Raw genomic sequence first — 22,430 nt, forward strand, 5'->3', positions numbered from 1 at the left:
AGTGTGAGGTGATACCTCATTATAGTTTTGATTTGTGTTTCACTAATGCCAAAGCCTTTGACTGTGTGGATCACAATAAACTGTGGAAAATTCTTAAAGAGATGGGAATACCAGACCATCTGACCTGTCTCTTGAGAAACCTGTATGCAGATCAGGAAGCAACAGTTAGAACTGGACAGGGAACAACAGACTGGTTCCAAATAGGAAAAGGAATACGTCAAGGCTATATATTGTCACCCTGCTTATTTAACTTACATGCAGAGTACATCATGAGAAACGCTGGGCTGGATGAAGCACAAGCTGGAATCAAGATTGCCGAGAGAAATATCAATAACCTCAGATATGCAGATGACACCACCCTTATGGCAGAAAGTCAAGAAGAACTAAAGAGTCTCTTAATAAAAGTGAAAGAGGAGCGTGAAAAAGTTGGCTTAAAGCTCAACATTCAGAAAACTAAGATCATGGCATTTGATCCCATCACTTCATGGCAAATAGATGGGGAAACAGTGGAAGCAGTGTCAGATTTTATTTTTTTGGGCTCCAAAATCACTGCTGATGGTGACTGCAGCCATGAAATAAAAAGACGCTTACTCCTTGGAAGGAAGGTTATGGCCAACCTAGATAGCATGTTTAAAAGCAGAGACATTACTTTGCCAACAAAAGTCCATCTAGTCAAGGCTATGGTTTTTCCAGTGGTCATGTATGGATGTGAGAGTTGGATGGTGAAGAAAGCTGAGCACTGAAGAACTGATGCTTTTGAACTGTGATGTTGGAGAAGACTCTTGAGAGTCCCTTGGACTGCAAGGAGATCCAACCAGTCCATCCTAAAGGAGATCAGTCCTGGGTATTCATTGGAAGGACTGATGTTGAAGCTGAAACTCCAATACTTTGGCCACCTCATGTGAAGAACTGATTCATTGGAAAAGACCCTAATGCTGGGAAGGATTGGGGGCAGGAGGAGAAGGGGACGACAGAGGATGAGATGGCTGGATGGCATCACTGACTCGATGGACATGGGTTTGGGTAGACTCCGGGAGTTGATGTTGGACAGGGAGGCCTGGCGTGCTGCGGTTCATGGGGTCACAAAGAGTTGGACACGACTGAGCAACTGAACTGAACTGAATGATTAGCGAAGTTAAGCTTGATTTATTTGCCTGTCAGCCATCTGTATGTCTTCTTTGGAGAAATGTCTACTTAGGTCTTCTGACCATTTTTTTCATTGGGCTGTTCTTTTGATATTGAAGGTTGATATATTTTGGAAATTAGGCCCTTGGTGGTCACATAATTTGCAAATATTTTCTTCCAGTTTATAAGTTCTCTTTTCATTTTGTTTATGGTTTCCTTTGCTGTACAAAAGCTTGTAAGTTCAATTAGGTCCCATTTGTTTACTTTTATTATTCTTTCCATTAATCTAGGAGACAGATCCAAAAATAATACTGCTGAGGTTTATGTCAAAGAGTGTTCTGCCTATGTTTTTCTCTAGGAATTTTATACTATCTCATAAGATGAGTCTCATGTTACATTTAGGACTTTAATCCATTTTGAGTTTATTTTTGTGTATAGTGTTAGAGACTGTTCTAATTCCATTGTTTTACATGTAGGTGTCCAGTTTTCCCAGCACCACTTACTGAAGAGACTGTCTTTTCTCCACTGCATACTCTTGCCGCCTTTTTTGTAATTTAATTGACCAGTTTAATTCTTTTCATTGTAGTTTAAAAGAATACTAGATGCATGGGTTTATTTCTAGGCTTTCTGTCGTGTTCCATTGATCTATGTGTCTGCTTTTGTGCCAGTACCATACTGTTTTGATGACTGTAGCTTTGCAGTATAGACTGAAGCCAGGGAGCTTGATTCCTGCACCTCTGTTTTTTTTCCTCAAGATTGTTTTGGCTATTTGGGGTCCTTGTGTTTCCATACAAATAAAAAAAAATGTTTTGTTCTAGTTCTGTGAAAAGTGCCATTGGTGATGTTAATAGACTGCTTTCAGTAGCACAAAGATCTAACTGATGACATTAAGAAGTAAGCAAGTAGTGGAGAGGCTGTACTTCTATTCCTTTATGATGGCCTGTGAAAGTGTTAGTTGCTTAGTCATGTCCGACTCTTTTGCAACCCCATGGACTGTCGCCCTCCAAGCTATTCTCTTCATGGGATTTCCCAGGCAAGAATACTGGAGTGGGTTGCTAATTCCTTCTCCAGGGGATCTTTCCCACACAGGGATCGAACCTGGGTCTCCCATATTGCAGGCAGATTCTTTACTGTCTTTGCCAACAGGGAAGCCCCTTATGATGGCCTGTTCTCCTTAATTCTCATTTTGTCTCAGCTGGTTGTCAGTTATTTTATTTTAAATGATATGAGAAAAATTTTATTTCCTTGGCAGTAGAATGCTATCATGTTGTTGGTTTTTACATGGAGTGGGGGACTCAGGGTGGCAGGGGATCAGGGCCACTGTGTGACCCACTGTGGAGCTTTTGTTCTCCTAAATAGGGAATGCAGGTGTGTCTAGGGACTTTGCTGGTGGTCCAGTGGTTAAGAACCACCTTCCAATGCAGGGTGTGCACGCTTGATCCCTGGTTGGGGAACTAAGATCTCACATTCTGTGGGGCAACTAAGCTTGCATGCCACAACTAGAGAGCTCATGTGCCACAACAAAGAACCAATGCAGCCAAATAAATAAATATTTAGGGGAAAAAAAGAGAAATGTATGTGAAGAGAGGTCATGGGAGAGGCCAAATGAGATAATGAAATTGGCAGGAACTTTTGAGGAGAAGGAGGAGATAGTTAACGGAAGAAATTAAAATTTTTTGCTACATGGTATATGGAAAAAGTATTAATTTTGCTGACCTTTTCCCCGTGAACTCTTTGGTAAAATGACTATGACTTGATAATGCCTTGTGGCACCAGGTCTCCCTGGAGGATGAGATGAGTTACTCTGTGTCACTTCAAAGCAGGAGGGGCTGGCCTGGCTTCTTTCCCAGAAAGCCTCCATGGCTGCAGCTGCAGGAGGGCCTGTGGAGGGAGGAGACAGTGAGAGTCCCCGTGTCCAGAGGGACTGCTGTCCTCACAGGGGACTTTTGCAGTCACTTGTGTTTATAGATGACATCCAGTTTATGGAGGTAATACTTTTAAAAGCTAGTTTTCCTTTTCCTTTTCAGTTTAAAAATCTTATTTCATTAATGAACCTCATTCTTGTGCATAAAATTAAACTAGTTGTCAATTAATTTTTTAGGGCTTCCCTCGTAGCTCAGTCAGTCAAGAAGCCCTGCAGTGCAAGAGACCCATGTTCGATCCCTGGGTTGGAAAGATCCCCTGGAGAAGGAAATGGCAACCCACTCCAGTATCCTTGCCTGGAAAATCCCATGCACAAGGGAGCCTGGTGGGGTGCAGTCCATGGGGTCGCAAAGAGTCAGGAGTGACTGAATGACTAACACTTTCACCTTTCAATTAATTTTAGTTAAACGATTTTTCTCTCCAGTATTTTATACTACATTTGTGGGTTTAGTATATTTTATTTTTAAGCCTTTAAAATGTGTGAGAGGCAAATTTACAATCCCAAGAGAAAAACAAGTCTCAAGCTAACATAATACGATAAACTATTAGTGCAGTAATCAGGTTATCTCAAACATAACACTGTTATTTATAAACCTAATACATTTATGGTACATCTTTCAGCTTATAGATGACAAGACCATTTGACAGGTCTTCTAAAATATTAAACATTTAAAATTTATTTATTTATTTTGGCTGTGCTGGATATTTATTGCTGTGCAGGCTTTCTCTAGTTGTGAAGAGAGGGTGCTAATCTCAAGTTGAAGTGTGCAGGCTTCTCATTGTGGTGGCTTCTCTTGTTGCAGAGTACCAGCCTTAGGCATGTGGGCTTCAGTAATTGCAACACATGGGCTCAGTCATTGTGACACACAGGCTTACTTGCCCCATGGTATGTGGAATTTTCCCAGACCAGGGATTGAACCCGTGTCCCTTGAACTGACAGGTGGATTCTTACTCACTGTGGTGGTGTTCACTTGCCAAGTCATATCTGACACTTTGTGACCCCAAGCATGCTTGGCTTCCCTGTCCTTCACTATCTCCTGGAGATTGCTCAAATTCATATCCATTGAGTTGGTGGTGCTATCTAACCATCTCATCCTCTGCTGCCCTCTTCTCCTTTTGCCCTCAATCTTTCCCAGCATCAGGGTCTTTTCCAATGAGTTGGCTCTTCACATCACGTGGTCAAAGTATCGGGGCTTTACCTTCAGCCTCAGTCCTTCCAATGAATATTCAGGGTTGATTTCCTTTAGGATTGACTGGTTTGATGTCCTTGCTGTCCCAGGGACTCTCAAGAGTCTTCTCCAGCATCACAGTTTGAAAGCATCATTTCTTCAATGCTCAGCCTTCTGTATGGTCCAACTCTCACATCTGCATATGACTACTGGAAAAGCCATAGCTTTGGCTATATGGAGCTTTGTTGGCAGACTGATGTCTCTGCTTTTTAATACGCTGTCTAGTTTGTTACAGTTTTCCCCATAGGTTCATCAGTACTACTTTTCTAGATTCCATATATAGGCATCAATATGCAATGTATGTTTTTCTCTTTCTTAGTTCATTCTGTGTAACAAGTTCTAGGTTCATTCACCTCAGTTCAACCTACTCAAATTTGTTCCCTTTTATGACTAAGTAATATTCCATTGTATATATGTACCACATCTTCTTTATCCATTCATCTGTTGATGGACATCTAGGTTGCTTCCATGTCCTAACTACTGTAAATACTTCTGCAGTGAACATTGGAGTACATGTGTCTTTTCTGATTATGATTTTCTCAGAGTATGTTCCCAGTAGTGGGGTTGCTGGGTCATATGGTAGTTTTATTCCTAGTTTTTTAAGGAATCTACATAGTGTTCTCCATAATGTCTATATCAATTTACATTCCTACCAACAATGCAAACGGGTCCCCTTTCTCCACATCCTCTCCAGCATTTATTGTTTCTGCTGCTGCTGCTGCTGCTAAGTCGCTTCAGTCGTGTCCGACTCTGTGCGACCCCATAGACGGCAGCCCACCAGGCTCCTCTGTCCCTGGGATTCTCCAGGCAAGAATACCAGAGTGGGTTGCCATTTCCTTCTTCAATGCATGCATGCATGCTGAGTCGCTTCAGTCGTGTCTGACTCTGTGCGATCCTATGGACAGCAGCCCACCAGGTTCCTCCATCCACAGGATTCTCTAGGCAAGAAAACTGGAAGGGGTTGCCATTTCCTCCATTATTGTTTCTAGATTTTCTCAATTAAAAAAAATGGGCAGAAGACCTGAACAGACATTTTCCCAAAGAAGACATACAGATGGCCAATAAACACATGAAAAGGTACTCTACATTGCTCATTCTTAGAGAAATGCAAGTCAAAACTACAATGAGGAATCAACTCAAACCAGTTGGAATGGCCATTGTTGCCAAATCTCTCATCTCATTTCTCTCTTGGGACTGATTACGTAGCCTGGGGAGTGGATTTGCTCCCTCTTGGTCCCAAGGAACAGGAGTGCTTGGCTTTCATGAGCACATTTTCTGGCCATTTTTCAGCTCCAGCATTTGGTGAGATCCAATCTGTTCTGCTCCCTCCCTGGCTTCCCCACTCATTCTCCTACTTCCTTGTTGGGCTTTCAGCCCCATGTTTAGTCCTTTCAGTAACATCCCATTGTATTTGATATTCTTCTAGTGCTTCTGTCGGGGTGTCACTCAAATGACAGGAGTGAAAATGCACACAGGTGATGTTGGAATTCTGGGCACACTGGGCTAGAATAGTTCGTTATGGAATGTATTGGGTGGGCCAAAAGGTTCCATTTTTTCCATGAGGTGCTCTGGTAGTGCTTTTGTCTTTAACTTCATTCAAAATAGTTTTTTAGATTGTATTCTGTGAGCTTTCATATTAGCATGCATTTTTAAAAAAATTTATCAAAATTGGTGAATTTTTGTGTAACCATTTTAATAGTGAAAATAGAAGAAAAAAACAACATTTTCAGCATATTATGCTTAATTATTTTGAGAGGTAGAGGGCTTCCCTGGTGGTCCAGTGGTTAAGAGTCTGCCTACCAATGCAAGAGACTTGGGTTTGATCCCTGGTCTGGGAAGGTCCCACATGCCTTGGAGCAACTAAGCCTGTGTGCCACAACTACTGAGCCTGTACTCTGGTGCCCATGAGGTGCAACTATTGAAGCATAAGTGCACTATTTCCCGTATTCTGCAACAAGAGAAGCCTCTGCACTGAGAAGCTTGTACACCACAATGAACAGCTCCTGATTGCTGCAAGTAGAGAAAGCCTGTGTGCAGCAGCAAAGACCCAGCTCAGTCAAAAATTAAGTAAGTAATTAAAGAAAAAAAAAGATAAAAACACACACAAAAACAAATGTGCAGTGTATGGAGAAAGTGACCAAAGTGTTTTGTGAAGTTTCATGCTGGAGACTGCTCGTGGGTGATACTCCACTATCGGGTAGACCGATTGAAGTTGACAGAGATCAAATTGAGACATTAATCGAGAACAATCAACATTATACCACAGGAGAGAGAGCGAACGTACTCAAAATACCCAAATTAAGCGTTAAAAATTACTCACACCAGCTTGGTTATGTTCATCAGTTTGACGTTTGGTTTCCACATAAGTTAAACAGGAAAAACCCTTCTTGACCACATTTCTGCATGCGATTCTCTACTTAAACATAACAAAACTGTCCCATTTTAAAAAACAAATTGTCACAGGCAATAGAAAGTGGATACTGTAGAATAATGTGGAATGGAAGAGATTGTGGGGCAAGCGAAATGAACCACCACTGACCGTACCAAGGCCAGTCTTCATCCAGAGAAGGTGATGTTGTGTATATGGTGGGATTGGGAGGGAGTTTTCTTATGAGCTCCTTCTAGAAAAACAAACGATTAATTGCAACAAGTACTGCTCCCATTTAAACCAACTGGAAGCAGCACTTAACAAAAAGTGTCCAGAATTAGTCAACAGAGAATACATAATCTTCCATCAGGATAACACAAGATCATGTGTTCCTTTGATGACCAGGAAAAAAGTGTTACAGCTTAACTGGGAAGTTCTGATTCATTTTCCGTATTCACCAGATGTACCTTTGATGCCCATTGATTTCAATCTTTACAGAATTCTCCTAATGGAAAAAATTTCAATTCCCTGGAAGACTGTAAGTAACCTGGAACAGTTCTTTGCTTAAAAAGATAAAAAGTTTGGGGAAGGTGGAATTATGAAGTTGCTTGAAAAATGGCAGAAGATAGTGGAAAAACTGGAAAATTCTTAAAGAGTTGAGAATACCAGACCATCTTACCTGTATGCAGGTAAGAAACCTGAGAAACTTGTATGCAGGTGAAGAAGCAACAGTTGGAACCAAACATGAAACAACTGACTGGTTCAAAATTAGGAAAGCAATATGTCAAGTCTTTATATTGTTACCATGCTTATTTAAATTGTATGCAGAGTACATCATACAAAATGCTGGGCTGGATCAATCACAAGCTGGAGTCAAGATGCTGGGAGAAATATCAACAACCTAAGATTTGCAGATGATACCACTCTAGTGACAGAAAGGGAAGAGAAATTAAAGAGCCTCTTGATGAGCGTGAAAGAGGATAGTGAAAAAGCTGGCTTGAAACTCAACATTCAAAAAACTAAAATCATGGCATCTGTATCCTTCACTTCATGGTAAATAGAAGGGGAAAAAGTGGAAGTAGTGACTTTTTTATTTTCTTGGACTCCCAAATCATTGCAGACCATGACTGCAGCCATGAAATTAAAAGATGCTTGCTCCTTGGAAGGAAAGGTATGACAAACCTAGATAGTGTATTAAGAAGCAGAGACATCACTTTGCTGACAAAGGTCCATAGAGTCAAAGCTATGGTTTTTCCAATAGTCATGTATGGATGTGAGAGTTGGACCATAAAGAAAACTGAGCTTTTGAATTGTGGTGCTGGAGAAGACTCTTGAGAGTCCCTTGGACTCCAAGGAGATCAAACCAGTTAATCCTCATCCTAATCCTAATTGTTTATCGTGGACCATGGTGCTGGTGCGTGTGTCACTTAGCATGTGTTACAGTGAGCGTGCGCTGAGAGTCAGCTGGTCTGCCATCTTGGACCTAGCTGGTTCTAATCAGTTTATGTCATGTCCTTGGGCTATGTCATTCTTTTAGAGCAGCAGGCCCCAACCACTCTGGCACCAGGGACTGGTTTTGTGTAAGACAGTTTTTCCAAAGCGCAGTGGAGTTCATGCTCCTAGGAGAACTTAATGCTGTCGCCACTGGTCTGAGAGGAGGCAGAGGCTCAGGCACTAACCCGAATGTGGTAGGGGGCAGCTGTACATACAGATGAAGCTTTGCTCCCTCTCCCGAGGCTCACCTCCTGCTGTGAGGCCTAGGGTGGGGTCCGGGTAGGGAACCCGTTTTAAAGATGGTGCCTGGCCCCCTTCCTGTCTCATTCTCTATTCAGGGATTTTTTCCAGGCTGAGTAGGAGCGTCGACCCTGCCTGTCAGGGAATAAAAATCTGGATGTCTGATCTAGGGGCCTTAGGGGCAGGATGGCTCCTTGTTTTAATCCATATGGGCTGGAATCCTCACATAGCTGTCATCTGGATGTGGAACCTCAGTAGCCTTCCTATGGGTCTCCTTGATGATGAAGCCCTTTCTGTAACAGCATCACAGCACAATAACTGTCTATAAATGACAAAAAGACTTAAAAGTCATGATTAAATATTTGACTACAGTGTAATCGATAAAGAAGCCTGATTACTAATGTGACAGCATTTTAAGATAGCAACTAGAACTCTAGCATTATACCAGGACATATCCAAATTTTAGAAACCTCATATAATTTTTGGAAAATCCATATTAATAATATTCATCCATACAGTATTTTTTTCTGAACTTTTTATTTTGCATTGGAGTATAGCTGATTAACAGTGTTGTGATAGTTTCAGTTGGACAGCAAAGAGACTCAGCCATATGTATACATGTATCCATTCTCCCCCAAACTTCCCTCCCATCCAGGCTGCCACATAACGTCGAGCAGAGTTCCTTGTTCTGTATGGCAGGTGCTTGTTGATTGTCCATTTTACATACAACTGTGTGGACATGTCCATCCCACACTCCCTAATTGTTTCCTCCCCCATTCTTCTCCTGAGCAACCATAAGTTCATTCTCTAAGTCTGTGAGTCTCTTTCTGTTTCCTACAGTGTATTTTTAAGTATGTTTTTCACTCATGTGATAATGCTCTCCATGTAATTTAACATACCAAATATAATGCTACTTAAAATATTTCTCTGAGATGCCTCAGGGGCCCTTGGACGCATCCCAAAGTTAGTTGAAAGTCAAAAGAAGTTTGACTGAAATTTGATATTTGGAAAGTTTGTCAAAAATTTTGAAACACTTGATCAAAGACCACAGTCACTTTGAGACAATACTTATTTCTTAACCAAAGTTACAGGACATCTCAAAAGTAAATTCAGATCATTTAAAGGCAAAGAAAGTCCATACAATCTGTTATCAAAAACAGCATTCTGAGAAAACTTTGTTCTCTTACCAGAAAGAAAATCAAACCCAAGTCTTACTTCAGCTTACTCCCAACAGAATCCATTTACCCAACTGAATTCAATCCAGTCTTAGAAAATCCTGATCCAGCAAACTCTTCAGTATTTTTTCACAGGCAGGGTCTTGCCCCTGGCACCCACCCCCACCTCTCGTTCAGTTCACTTTGTCCAAAAGCTGCAGCCCCATGATGTCCACACTGGGCAGTGCGTGAGCTGGCGAGCTGAGTTCTCTCTGCCTTTGCTGTCCTTGCCGGCCAGCCCTCCTGCTGCCCTGGCCAGCAGGGCCTCCACGTGTGAAGTCTTTCTTGATCACCTGAACCTGGAGGAGAGCCAGCTGCCTAGAAGCCCTAGGTCCCTGTAGTCATCCTGCTCCTGTTGTGTTTATTGCAGGCTATGTGAATTGTGCCTGTCTGTGTAAATGTCTTCTCTCTGCTCAGGTGTAAACTCCTTGAGGGCACTGCTGTGACAGTGGTGCCTGTATCATCTGGGTATTCAGTAAAGTTTGTGGAACAAGAACAGCCTGGATGTCACTGTGAGGCAGTGAAGAGAAGGTACATGTCTGCTCTCCTGTCTACGTTTGGTGTTTAGTGAGTGTTCTGGTAGGGCTTTCCAGGTGACTTAGTGGTAAAGAATCCGCCTGCCTGTATAGGAGACTCAGGAGATGCGGATTCGAATCCTGATTTGGAAAGATCCCCTGAAGTAGGAAATGGTAACCCAATCCAGTGTTCTTGCCTAGAGAATTCCATGGACAGAGAAGCCTGGTGGACCTCAGTCCATGGGGTCACAAAGAGTCGGAGACGACTGAGGACACAGGCATGAGGCATGACATGAGTGTTCTAGGTCAGAGTTGGTGTGGTGTTGTGATTATTGGATTACATTCTGCTCAACTCACCACTCTAACCTTGGACAACCTGGATTGGAGTTTCTGTGTTTGAAAAGGCCCTCAAAATTCAGTACAGAGAAGAGTGAATTAGGTGCTTATTAAAATTGTGGACGCCTGGGCTCTGGCCTCTGAGATTTGTCAGGCTGCAGGGCTGAGCCATGTAAGTACATCCACTCCCCCACTCCCCCTAACCAGCCCAATGGTCCAGGCCACATGTGAGAAGCACTGAGCAAGGTGACCTCTGTGGTGTCTCCAGCTCTGTTTTTAAAGGACACTTAGGATGGACAGCTCTGTGAAGTTACTTTCTATCATCGTTTAATTTCCTTTCCATTTTGTGAGTTGGGTATAGTCACAAGCACAGATAATGAGCACGTGCCTCATTTAGGAGAGAAGGTATGTTTTCAGATTCTCTGCAAGGAGGGAGCAGTCAGTAGGGTGGCTGTTGCAGCAAGGAAACCCCATGTAGCTTTCGGCCTAAAGGCTTTTTCCCGAGAACTTTACCTTTAGAGAGTTTCCATATTTATCATCTGTTCACTTTATTAACACATTACAGCAAGTCCCCTACCTACGAACCTTCAAGTTGTGAACTTGCAAAGATGTAAACGTGCATTCCATCAGTGTCAGATGTGAGTGAAACTGCCGCTTGCCCTCTGTCACCTGTTGCTGATGACCCTTCAGCTCCACCATCTCCTACTTCCTCTCGCTCCTCTAGTCAGTAACTCTTCTTGCCTGTTCATTCAGTGCCAGCCCCTGTGTGCCAGATGTTGTACTGTACTCCTGTACTTTTCAAGGTACTGTACTGTAGGATTAAAAATGTTTTATTTTTTGTGTTTGTTTCTTTATTATATATTATTTGTGTGGAAAGTATTATAAACCTATTACAGTACAGTACTATATAGCCGATTGTGTTAGTTGGGTACCTAGGCTAACTTTGTTGGACTTAGGATGATTGTGCCCTTGGAATGGAACTCATTCATGTATAGGGGACTTTCCAAATATAGCCATAGACCATGGTTTTAATAATTTCACCCCCAAACAATATGAGGCAATCAAGCTCCATGTATAATTTGTCTTGTCCTTCATTTCATTAAGCTGTAAATATTTGATGAAGAGAATATATGCACAAATTCTAAAAAATTTATATAGTCACCGTTCTTTAAAATGCAATTCTTTTATCACTAATTTTTTTCCTCTGGAAAAGAAAGGAAGAAAAAGCTTTATCTTTATACTTAGAGCCAGAAATGAAACCCTTTCTCAAAGTACCTCTTTTTCTTCTGTGTTATGTGGTCATTGTATTAAATGGCACTGATGGAATAAATGATGTCAGGATTAAAAGGGAAAAACCCTCCATTTTACCACTGAAAAGTTGTGTGGCGGCTGGTAAGGAGATGGGTTGCTGCAAGGAATGTGTGAGATTGTTGTGTCATCTTACGCCTCAGTCATGATGCACAAGTTGTTCTGGACTGAGGAGAAAATAGAGGTTGTTTAGTAATATGAACAGTTCAGAGTGACAGAGAACACAAAGGGACAGTCTGCATTCCCCACATTCTCCGGCATTGTGCACAAGCCGCCCCAAGCCCCGCCCTGAGAGTTGCCCTTGCAGGCTGTCCAGGGCCGCAGGAAGTGGACCCAGCATTCTCTTAAATCCTCAGGCAAGCCCACCGCTTGAAAGAGATGTTTTTTCCTTTTATTAGATTCCAAATTGAATTTCTTTGACATTAGTCGGAGGAAGCAGGTAGACTTCCAGTGGGCTATAGACAGTATTCCACACGCTGGGGTCTCTGCACTTTAGCATTGGAAGCAGATTTACCAGACCGTCTTTCCCAGCGGGAGCAGAAGTCCTGGAACTCAAGGAGAGGCATGTCTTTTCATTAATTACATCAGTTCTTTCAGAACCATTTTGAAAGAGTTTTAGTGCCTTAGTCATGTGAGCACTCCTCCCACTGAAGCCCTAGGAGTGGCAGCATCAGAAAGCTGAAAGAAGCCCCAGACAGCCATCAGGAGGCATTCCACAGTGATGATGTCGCCACTGGGCAAGGAGGTTGGTCAGATCTTGGGTCTGTTTGCTTTTCCTAGTGACTCAAAATCCCTCCACCAGATTGATCCAACAGGTTTCCTTGTGGTTGGTGTTTTAATCTTTATTGGTCACATGAATTGTACTCGTGATTGTGAATGTGGGGAGGGTGGTTAGGTGGAGTGGGGGTGGAACTTTGTGGACGGTTGCTCTTCAGCTTTAATCCACCACCTAAATCTCTTGGGGATTTTGTATTTAAGCCCAGTTACAACTTTAACGGTTGTCCCCCTCCCATCCTCTGTGCTGATAAACGCGTGCCTCCTGGTCACTGTGTGGCCCCTTTGCTGCAGCCTGTTGAATGAGTTGTTGCCTGATAATTTAGGGTGAATGTCACAAAGTCATCTTGGAAAGGTTCTCCAGGTTCGACCAGGAAGTCTTTTCTTGTTAATGCTGGGGATGGGGGCCTGAGAGTCGTGTCGTGTTCAAGGTCTGTGCTGTGATATATCTGTGAGTCCGCTGACACCTCTTTCCCCTCCTCCAAACCACAACATAGACAGACAAGCAGAGCACATGGTGGGACATGGATCGATGCAAGGGCTCACTTCCTTGGTCTTGTTGGTCGGTGCTCCGGGGCAGCTTCAGGCCGGCTTGGGCTGAGGCAAGGGCGTCAGACTTTACTGTCCAGAAACACTTTTTAAATCTTACTGATTTATCTGGAAATTACTATTAAATACCCAAAGCTTCCTGAATAGGGGCAAAAGGTATGCAAGTTGTGGGTCAAATCTGCATCTGCTCTCACAGCGGGAGTTGCACTCTGGCTGGGTAAAGACTTTGGAGATGAGACGCTGTGTCTGTCCGTTTGTGTCACCGCAGGTGAGCAGAGAAGGAAACCGAGCAGAAAGTCAGCTGCTTGTCCTTGGTTTAGCAGTGATGCTGGAAGGATGTGAGCGCAGGTAATGAAGCTCTAAAGCTTTACCTCCTTACCCACTGCATTGGACTACCTGGCTGCAAAGGATGCAACAGACCATGGACAAGGTCATTGCTGTTTTTATTATTACAACTATTATTATTGCTTTGCTATTAGCGACGAAAAACCCTGAATGTACATACACACAGAGAAATGGTTGAATCAACTGTTGCAGTTAATTGCACCAAGAAAGAAATATTTGAGAATGTGGTTTAGACGAAAGCAATAAATGTAGTAAAAGCTTGTGTAATTTTGAAATTGACTTTGTATTAATGAGACGCGATTGTTTTCTTAAAGCAATACTCAACGTATTTCAGTGTAGCTCTGTAGTAGAAGCTTGTGCAATTTTGAAAGTAACTCTATATTAATGAGAAACAATTGTTTTCTCAAGACAATACTCAACATGTTTCAGAGTAGCTAACAAGATGAAGGTGTTTGTGATACAGGAGCTGACTTTGTCGCTTGGTCCAGATCACGTGTGGACATCGGGGTCCTGTCCCTGAAATACCAGCAGGTCAGAGGACTGGGGTTGATGCTCATGACCAGAGGGCTTTGCCCAGAGACACATTTCCTAGAACACCAAGATTTAGGTTTAAACCAGTGAAAATTGATTGGCCTAATTAAATCATTAATGTAGCATTAGAAATCTGTGGGTATGCACTCAATCACTCTGTCATGTCCAACTCTTTGTGACCCTGTTGACTGTAGCCCACCAGAGTCCTCTGTCTGTGAGGTTCTCCAGGCAAGAATACTGGAGAGTGGGTTGCCATTTCCTTCTCCAAGGGATCTTCTTGACCAGAGATGAAACCCATGTCTCCGTTGTCTCCTGCATTGGCAGGCAGATCCTTTACCACTGAGATGCCTGGGAAGCCCATGAGAAATACACACCTAAGGAAAATATTCAAGAGAGGAAAAAAAGGTGGTGGAGAATCTGGCCCCATTGTGTTGGCCCTAGAGGAGGCGGTGAGTCCTGGAGGCACCTTGGTGGTGGAGGTGGAGAGGGGGTTGCAGCATGAGAGCAGGAGGGGACACAGATCAGCCTCAAGGCTTATCTTCCGCCTTTCTGAGATGCTGCTCTCCCACTAACATGGTATTTGTTGTTCTCTTTATCCTGCTGTAACCCTTGTGTAGGAATGTGTGGGGGAGAGGGTGCTGGGGAGGCCAGGGCACTAGTCAACGTGCAGGTCACTTGCTCTGGTGCATGCTCGAACCCCCAGGCAGCTCTCCTCCCACACCAGTTTCCCTGCTGGGCCAGGCAGAACGGGAATGTTGTGCGAACAAATGCGAAAACGGAGACATACAAAAGGGAGACTGTTCTTCATTTTAGCCACTGACGTGCGTGATCAGAAATCACTCATGCTGTGGACTCTGGAATTGTGGGGACCTTTCAGAAGATGCCTGCAGTGACTTCCTCTAAGTGCTCATCTCCGCTCTAAGCACAGGTGGTGGTTGTAGACTCAACTGTGACCCGTTGTCTCAGATGAGAGTGTATCGGAACCATCTGACATAAGAGCAAAGTACTCATCTGAGCCTCCATCTCAACTCCTTCCAGGAATTCGTGGCTCTGGGCAAGTCCTGGCTGCCCTCGGAGATCAAGTCAGTTTACATTGCTCTCAATAAGTCACAATTAACTGGCTTTTAAGAAACCATACTTTTAGGGAAAACAGGCAAATTTTAATTTAAAAAGTGAAAGGATTTGTTTTTAAAAGAAATGATCTTCCAGTTTTATGTCCTGGAGTCAAATGTGAAGTCAAATCCTCTAAAATCTTCTACGCCTGTTATTGCTTTACATGAAACAGTAAAAGCAGTGAACCTCGATGAAGGGAAGGTCCTGAGCTAGTTAAGATCAGGGTTGAGTGTGCCACACTGAAGCAGAAGAGGAATGGATGTACTGTACAGAAAAGCAGCAGGAGGGAGGGATGAGTAGGTAACTTGAATGAACTGAAACTCCCACTTTGTGAGTGCACTGGCTCCTTGGGCCTCTCATGTGTTTCTGTCCTCATAAATGTGTGGGCTCTGCCCCTAGCAGGGTCCTGACCCTCAGAGCAGGTATGAGGGGTTCTCACATTTGTATCCACGGGTACGCTGGGTGTCAGGATTCTGCTGAGTTCTCTGGAGGCCCAGTTCCCCTGGGCCACACACTTACTGGGCCAGAGTGGAAGGTCGGCTTCAGGTCCACAGTGGTTGCCGGACTTAGACGTGGCACTCCTTGCCCCTTGTGAGGGTCTGTGAGTGCCTGATGGGTAGGCACTTTGGGGGGACATCCACTTTAAGGAAGAGTTTCTTTTGTAACAGATCCCTTCAGTCTGGACAAGGTTTTGTGCTGCAGCCCCAGCAAAGAATAGACAGCAGTGAAGGCTACTTTCCACCAAGAAAGGGAGTGGAAATCCAGCTCCCTTTAATGTCGTTCTCATGGGTGTATTTACTTTTTGTGATCATGAAATGGTCCTGTTTTATACATATGCATGTCATAATCAAGTAGGTAATACTTTTATATGATATTTGTGTGTGTGTATGTAATATATACACACATCGTTAGAAGCAGCAAGTATATTAATAGCTGTAATACTGGTGAAAAGTGTTAGCTGCTCAGTTGTGTCCAACTCTTTGTGACCCCATGGACTGTAGCCCACTCTCTGTGCATCGGATTCTCCAGGCAAGAATACTGGCGTGGGTTGCCATTTCTGGTACAGCAACTTGTTAAGCAGTCATGTTTAAAAGCCATTCCTTATGTAATAAGGAGCTGAATTGGACTTTTTGCCTCAAAAGCTCAACGATCAGGTTTGCCAACAAATAAGAATGCTTAATTCTGCATTTGTTGAAAAGGATGATTTTACTAGTTTTTACTGGTTTTAGAAAATTTCAGTAACTTGGATTTTGAGAGACTGGCCATTCCTGGCTCATTGTAATGCCATTCTGTCAGCTCAGAAAGAGCATAGACAACAATTTGCTGAGGTTTCTCCTCTTTCATAATTGGGTACATTCCTGCCATGCCCTGGCATTGTCTCTGGCTGCTGCAGGCTGTGTCAGGGTTGCCGACAATTGCGCCCCGTGACTAGGGTGTGCTGGTGGAGTCGCCCTCCCCCTACTGCTCTTCGAGCAGCTTCCAATGAGCTGAGGGCCTGATTGGTTCCAACAGTGTGGAGTGGGGACTTCACTGGGCTCAGCGACCCCATCGGTGACACAAGGCCCACTGTCACCCTGCAGGCCATTCTCACCCATCACCCTCCTTCTCAGAGAGGAGCCAGGACGCAGGCCCCATGTGGCCTCAGAACAGGCCCTTCTTGTTTTATTCATGTGGCTGCACCCCCTCATTGTCACTGCTGTGATGGTGGTGACACTGAGATGGGGACCCGAGGAGAGCATGGCCTGTCATCCCTGTCTGTGCACTAAGCTGCATGACCAGGACACCCCCACGGGTGGCGCATTTTGGGGGAGAGGAGGAGGTGGGCTGGGGAAAGCTGCCCTCCTTTCTGTCCCTTGTTTTGTTCTGATGTGGACTTTGAGCCTCAGGGGTGGGAGCTCGTCCAGTGCTGTGCTATGTGCAGCACTGATATATTTCTGTTCTCAGCAAAACATTCTCTGATGATCAGCAATTGCATTTACAGTACAGGCTTTCTAGGTTTATCTGGAACAGCATACCTTTTTGGTCCATCCCCTAGAAAGTGGCCAGGGTCTCACTGGGCAGGTAGAGTCACCTTCATACCCTGCTGAGAGAAAGGGAGAACCGAGCTCGATATCTGCTCCATGAGAACATGGAAGCATGACACTGAAGAAGCATACCAAGCATGGCAAATGTTGTTGTTCACTAGGTCATGTCTGACTCTTTGTGATCACATGGACTGCAGCATGCCAGGCTTCCCTGTCCTTTACTATCTCCCAGAGTTTGCTCACACTCATGTCCATTGTGACATCTAACCAACCATGTCATCCTTGGTTGTCTTCCCCTTCTCCTCCTGCCCTCAGTCTTTCCTAACATCAAGGTCTTTTCCAGTAGTTGGATCTTCATGTCAGGTGGCCAAAGCATTGGAGCTTCAGCTTCAGCATCAGTCCTTCCAATGAATATTCAGGGTTGGTTTCCTTTAGGATTGACTGGTTTGATCTCCTTGCTGTCCACGGGACTAGCAAACAGTGCCTTCATCATAAGTGAACAGTCTTCTATGTTCTCTCTATATCTCTCATTTTATTTATTAGATTCTTTGTCTCTAATTTGATTCATTAGATTCTTTACCAGCTGAGCTACCAGGGAAACCCAATTTGATTCATGAGAGGGGCCAACTCCCCATGCAGAGTAGTTTGCTCTCACACAGGATGGGTGGTGGCCACTGGGCCTGGGAGCAGGATCTACCTGTTTGATCCTCCCCCAGATGTTTCTAGCTTCTAAATTAGGTTTTAACATCAAATGATATCTCCTTTGAATCTTGGAACCACTAATATCCGCAATTAATGTTGACCGAGAAAATGTCATGCACGTGTTTAGTATCATTGGCAAAAACACAGTGAGTTCGTCTGTTTGTAAAAGAAATTCCTTTGCCAAATAGACATGAAAAGAAAAGCTCAGAGCTGCTGGGAGTTCCTGGGCTTGGGGCCTTGCCCCTCCCCGCCAGGGCCCCCAGTGTGTGTGCCTGTGGCTTCATGGGCACCTGCTCTTGCACAGATTTCTTCCAGGCCCCACGCGTCTGTGAGGCCCATTTCAGTTTGACTCTGAGCTGCAAGAGTGACTTGGCTCAGGAACTGGGAGACTCAACTGCTTGTGGAGAGTGAGATACCCCTAGAACCTAACCCAAAGTACCCACTTGCTTCAGGGTCTGAAACGTGTTTTGGTTACTCTATCCTTGAATTGTGCTTTGTTTGTTTTTTCTGTTCTAGTCTGTGCTTTCATCTTTGTTTTCTATTTTAAATCTGAATGTGAGTTCACAGTCCTTCAGAATCATCTCTCTTTGCAATACAATAAAGTGTAAGTCTAAAAAAAAGAGGTAGAACTCTTGAGAAAGTACAGAAAAAAAGATTTCGTCACATAATTGGACAGTGCAATCACACTTATGCTCACAGTATAAATTCTTTTCTAACCCTAGAACAGTCCAGAATTTGTAAGAGAAGTAACCAGCAGGGCTGAGGTGTTTCTGATGGAAAGTTAAATATTGTCCTGCGCCCTTCAGCTGCGGCCTCCTGGACCTCCTGTGGTCACCGTCGTCGTGATTCTCTCAGCCCCCAGCCTTCCTCCCCGCATTGGTGCTGCTGTGTGTTCAGACCTGCGCTCCTTCAAAAGACCTCAGGAATAGAGAAGCATTTCTGAGGCCTTCCATTCAAAGAAGCAGTGTAAGAGCACAGTCGTTGTTTATTAACCTATTTGGTTCACATTTCTCACGTCTTAGAGCATGAAATCTACTTCTGGGTTTTTCACACCGTGGGTACCTGATGTTGTATGATTGTTGTTGGATAGGAACCCACCCCAGACCTTGCTGACTTGTCTCTTGTTCTCCTTGGTTCTCCCCAGGGTCTGCCCTGGGCTGGTGGTCAGCTAGGGTGGGGCAGGGCTCCTGTAGACCTGGGCTGGGTGTCCAGGATGCCTCTCGAGTGCCTGCTGGGCATCGCTCTCTGGGCTGTGTCCCCTCTTGAGTGGCATGCTTCCTCCCAGGGAAGGTGCCCCAGAGATGGAAGCTGCCAGGCTTCTTCAGAATTCAACCTCAGAGGTCATAGGGCTCTGCCTCACTGCCTTCAGGGGGTGGAGGTATCCCTGTGGGAAGAACGTGGGGGTTTTGTGGGTGTCACCCTTGGAGATTGGCCACCACAGCCAGAAAACCAGCAGCAGACACTTCCCTATTTTACAGTGCTCCCTGTGGTCATTACAATCTGCTCATTTTACTGTCACTCTCACAAGACTGGAAGTTCCATCTCTCTCTGGCTCCGTTTCCTGCTTTGCGTTCTTTTTCAGAACTGTCAGGGAAACAGCCCCAGAGCTGGTTAACCTGAGCCTGGAGTTGTAGCTGGATGCTTCAGTTACTAGCTCTGAGTGAGGGCAATGTCCTCTTTGTAGGAGCCGCTTTCCTTTCCTTTGTCAAGTGAAGACACTGAACAGGATTCAGTGGGACCTGCTGGGCACAGCGCTGCCCTGCCACCGGAGCTAGCCCTCAGGTGGCTGGAGAAGGCCCCAGTGTGGGGAGGGGACCTGTCCTGCTGCCCCGAAGTCCCCTGTGACCTGGGGCAGGTGGTCACACACGCATGGCCCTGATTTCCTCCCTTTGTTGTGTTAATTTCCCCATCCTTCCTTGTCCTTTTCCTTGCCCTCAGTGTAAAGTGATCCATTCTGATCAGCAGGCAGGTGTGGACGACCAGTTTCTGGTGGGCAGTGGGCTCTGGGAGGACAGGCTTTTGCTCAGAAGGAGGGTCCCCTTCCTCATGTCCTGGGGGGACAGCCCCGGCTGGGAGTTGATAAGGGCACGTTATGTAAAATCTGGAGGGCAAGCCTTTCTCTTGTAGGTCAGCATTCCGCCGCCAGCTAGGAGGGCTAATCAGCAGCAGCATTTTCTGTGCTCATTCCAGAGAGTTTCCCGGGGGCTCGATAAATCTAGCCGCCTGTTTACAGGAACATGGTTATTTAACAAACTCGTCTCCAGAGCTTGAGTCTGTTTTCATCCCAGTCTCACCCAGCCTGCCCCTTGTGTGAGACCCTTACCGTCTACTCGTGCTGCTCTGTATATTATTGTAACATGGTTTTACACCCTCAATATAAAAGTTGCTTTACACACCAGTCATGTTAAATTCATTAGAGAACTGTTGTAAAGTTCTTACTTTTTAGCCTTTCCTCTGTGTTTCAGTCCTGACTCTCATCTGCCCACTGGTATTTCTAGCTAGCTAATTTAATTTGCCTTATTGACACGTTCACTCACCCATTTGTTCATTTACTCAACAAATGTTACTTTGTATGCCTGGTGTGGGCTGTGTAATATTAGATAGGAAAGATGGGACACTGGAGCCTGGTGAGCTGTCTGCACAGGGTGTCTGGGACTGTCGGGGAGGGTGCAGAGCAGTGTCCGCGGTCATGGGGCTGAACTTGAGCACAGAGCGTCGCCAGGGGACAGTACTGCTGCTGCTGCACCCTTGGCCCTAGAGCAGCCCTCGGAGCAGGGAGTGTATGTGTAGGGCAGATTCTTTGTGGTCCAGGCATGCTGAGATAGATGTTCTCTGCATTTGGGTAAACATTGCCACAGTCCCCAGAAATGCTGCATCTAATGTGTACTATCCTCCGTGGTGTCTCTCTGCTTCATTCCAGGCCCTCTCAACTGTTGTGCAGTGTGAAGGGTAAAATGAACAGTGTCTCATTATTTGTTTTACCTCTTCAAATATGTGTGAAGTCGAGCATCTTCTGATTTTTGTTTTTGAGATGTGTATTTCTCTTCCCATGAATTTTCTGATACCTTCCCCATTATTCTGTTGCTTTATTTATTTTTTTGTCCACATGAGCACTTTCTAAAATAAGGAAGTTACCCTTTGTGTCTTGTCTCTAATGTCTTCCTTGTTTGTTGTTTGGTTCTGAGGTTATGTCCCGCCCAAAAAGAGACCATTCTTCCGGCCTTGAGATGATGCACATCCTCACTGTTCTCCCAGGCTTCCTCTTACGGCTTCATGTTTGCATCATTAGGACCTCTGATTTGTCTAAGATTAATTGTGGTGTAAAGCACAAGGGAGTCTGGCTTTGTTTTTTCCAGATAGCTTCCTGGTTACATTTAAACACGTTGATTGAGTGATCTTTTATTTATTTATTTGACTGCATGGGTCTTAGTTGTGGCATGTGGGTTGTAGTTCCCTGACCAGGGGTCAAACCCCTCTGCATTGGTAGTGAGAGTCTTAGATACTGTACTACCATGGAAGTCCTGAGTGATCTCTTTTCTTGAAATCCTATATTTATCATGATACACCTTTGCCAACAAAGGTCCGTCTAGTCAAGGCTATGGTTTTTCCAGTGGTCATGTATGGATGTGAGAGTTGGACGGTGAAGAAAGCTGAGCGCCGAAGAATTGATGCTTTTGAACTGTGGTGTTGGAGAAGACTCTTGAGAGTCCCTTGGACTGCAAGAAGATCCATCCAGTCCATCCTAAAGGAGATTAGTCCTGGTTGTTCATTGGAAGGACTGATGTTGAAGCTGAAACTCCAATACTTTGGCCACCTCATGTGAAGAGTTGACTCATTGGAAAAGACCCTAATGCTGGGAAGGATTGGGGCAGGAGGAGAAGGGGACGACAGAGGATTAAATGGCTGGATGGCATCACCGACTCGATGGACATGATTTTGGGTAAACTCCAAGAGTTGGTGATGGACAGGGAGGCCTGGCGTGCTGCAGTTCATGGGGTCGCAAAGAGTCGGACATGACTGAGTGACTGAACTGAACTGAACTGAACTGAATCCTTATCATGGGCTTCCTCGGTGGTTCAGCAGTAAAGAATCTGCCTGTAGTGCAGGAGCCGCAGGAGACACGGGTTCGACCTCTGGGTCAGGAAGATCCCCTAGAGAAGGAAATGGCAACCCACTCCAGTATTCTTGCCTGGAGAATCCCATGGACAGAGGAGTCTGGCAGGCAATAGTCCATGAGGTCGCAAAGAGTTGGACACAACTGAAGCAACGTAGTGTGCATGCATGCACCTTTATTGTAAATTAAATTTTCTTATGTATTTTAATCCTTTTTGTGATCCAGTCATCTGTCTTGTTTATTTCTTCTTCAATTCCAAATTGTATTGATATTGAAGCTTCGTAATATGTTTTATTATCTGCTAGAGCTAGTTCCTACTCATTACTTTTTTTTTTCAAAATTTTGTTTTCCCATTGTGAAAACTTTTCTTTTTGCAAAGTTTGTTAGCAGTAGCAAAATCTTTCTCTTAGGTCCTCAGAAACAGTCTATAAAGGAAGTTTGAAAAAAATAGAATTTGGGCTGTTTTCCTTATTAGGGGATTCATTTTTTCAACAAATATTGGGGAAGCTACTGTCTGTTGATGCCA

The 22,430-nt window shown here is 44.4% G+C and overlaps 1 protein-coding gene and 1 long non-coding RNA gene across 36 annotated transcripts in view; both read left to right on the forward strand.

The window, feature by feature from the left end:
• The window catches only part of TJP1 (tight junction protein 1), a 338,414-nt gene that overhangs the window by 153,331 nt on the left and 162,653 nt on the right, over positions 1–22,430 (forward strand). For 3 of the 35 annotated variants that reach the window (XM_081546595.1, XM_081546596.1, XM_081546606.1), the window contains one exon: positions 13,344–13,505. The exons of 29 other annotated variants lie outside the window; for them this stretch is intronic. In XM_081546595.1, coding sequence (XP_081402721.1) covers positions 13,485–13,505 — 21 coding nt within the window. In that variant the 5' untranslated portion in view covers positions 13,344–13,484. Of the gene's footprint in view, positions 1–12,377; positions 12,498–13,343; positions 13,506–17,395; positions 17,509–18,512; positions 18,757–22,430 lie in introns of those variants that run through there. 3 more of the 35 variants (XM_081546581.1, XM_081546602.1, XM_081546604.1) reach the window with 3 other exon arrangements.
• Positions 942–4,602, forward strand: LOC145528344 (uncharacterized). Its single transcript, XR_014070309.1, has 2 exons — positions 942–2,041; positions 4,092–4,602. It is a non-coding gene; the product is annotated as an uncharacterized LOC145528344 (long non-coding RNA).

Source organism: Giraffa tippelskirchi, chromosome 12, assembly GCF_054371585.1.
Source record: "Giraffa tippelskirchi isolate mGirTip1 chromosome 12, T2T-mGirTip1v1.2.pri, whole genome shotgun sequence".
NCBI classification, from domain to species: Eukaryota; Metazoa; Chordata; class Mammalia; order Artiodactyla; family Giraffidae; genus Giraffa; species Giraffa tippelskirchi.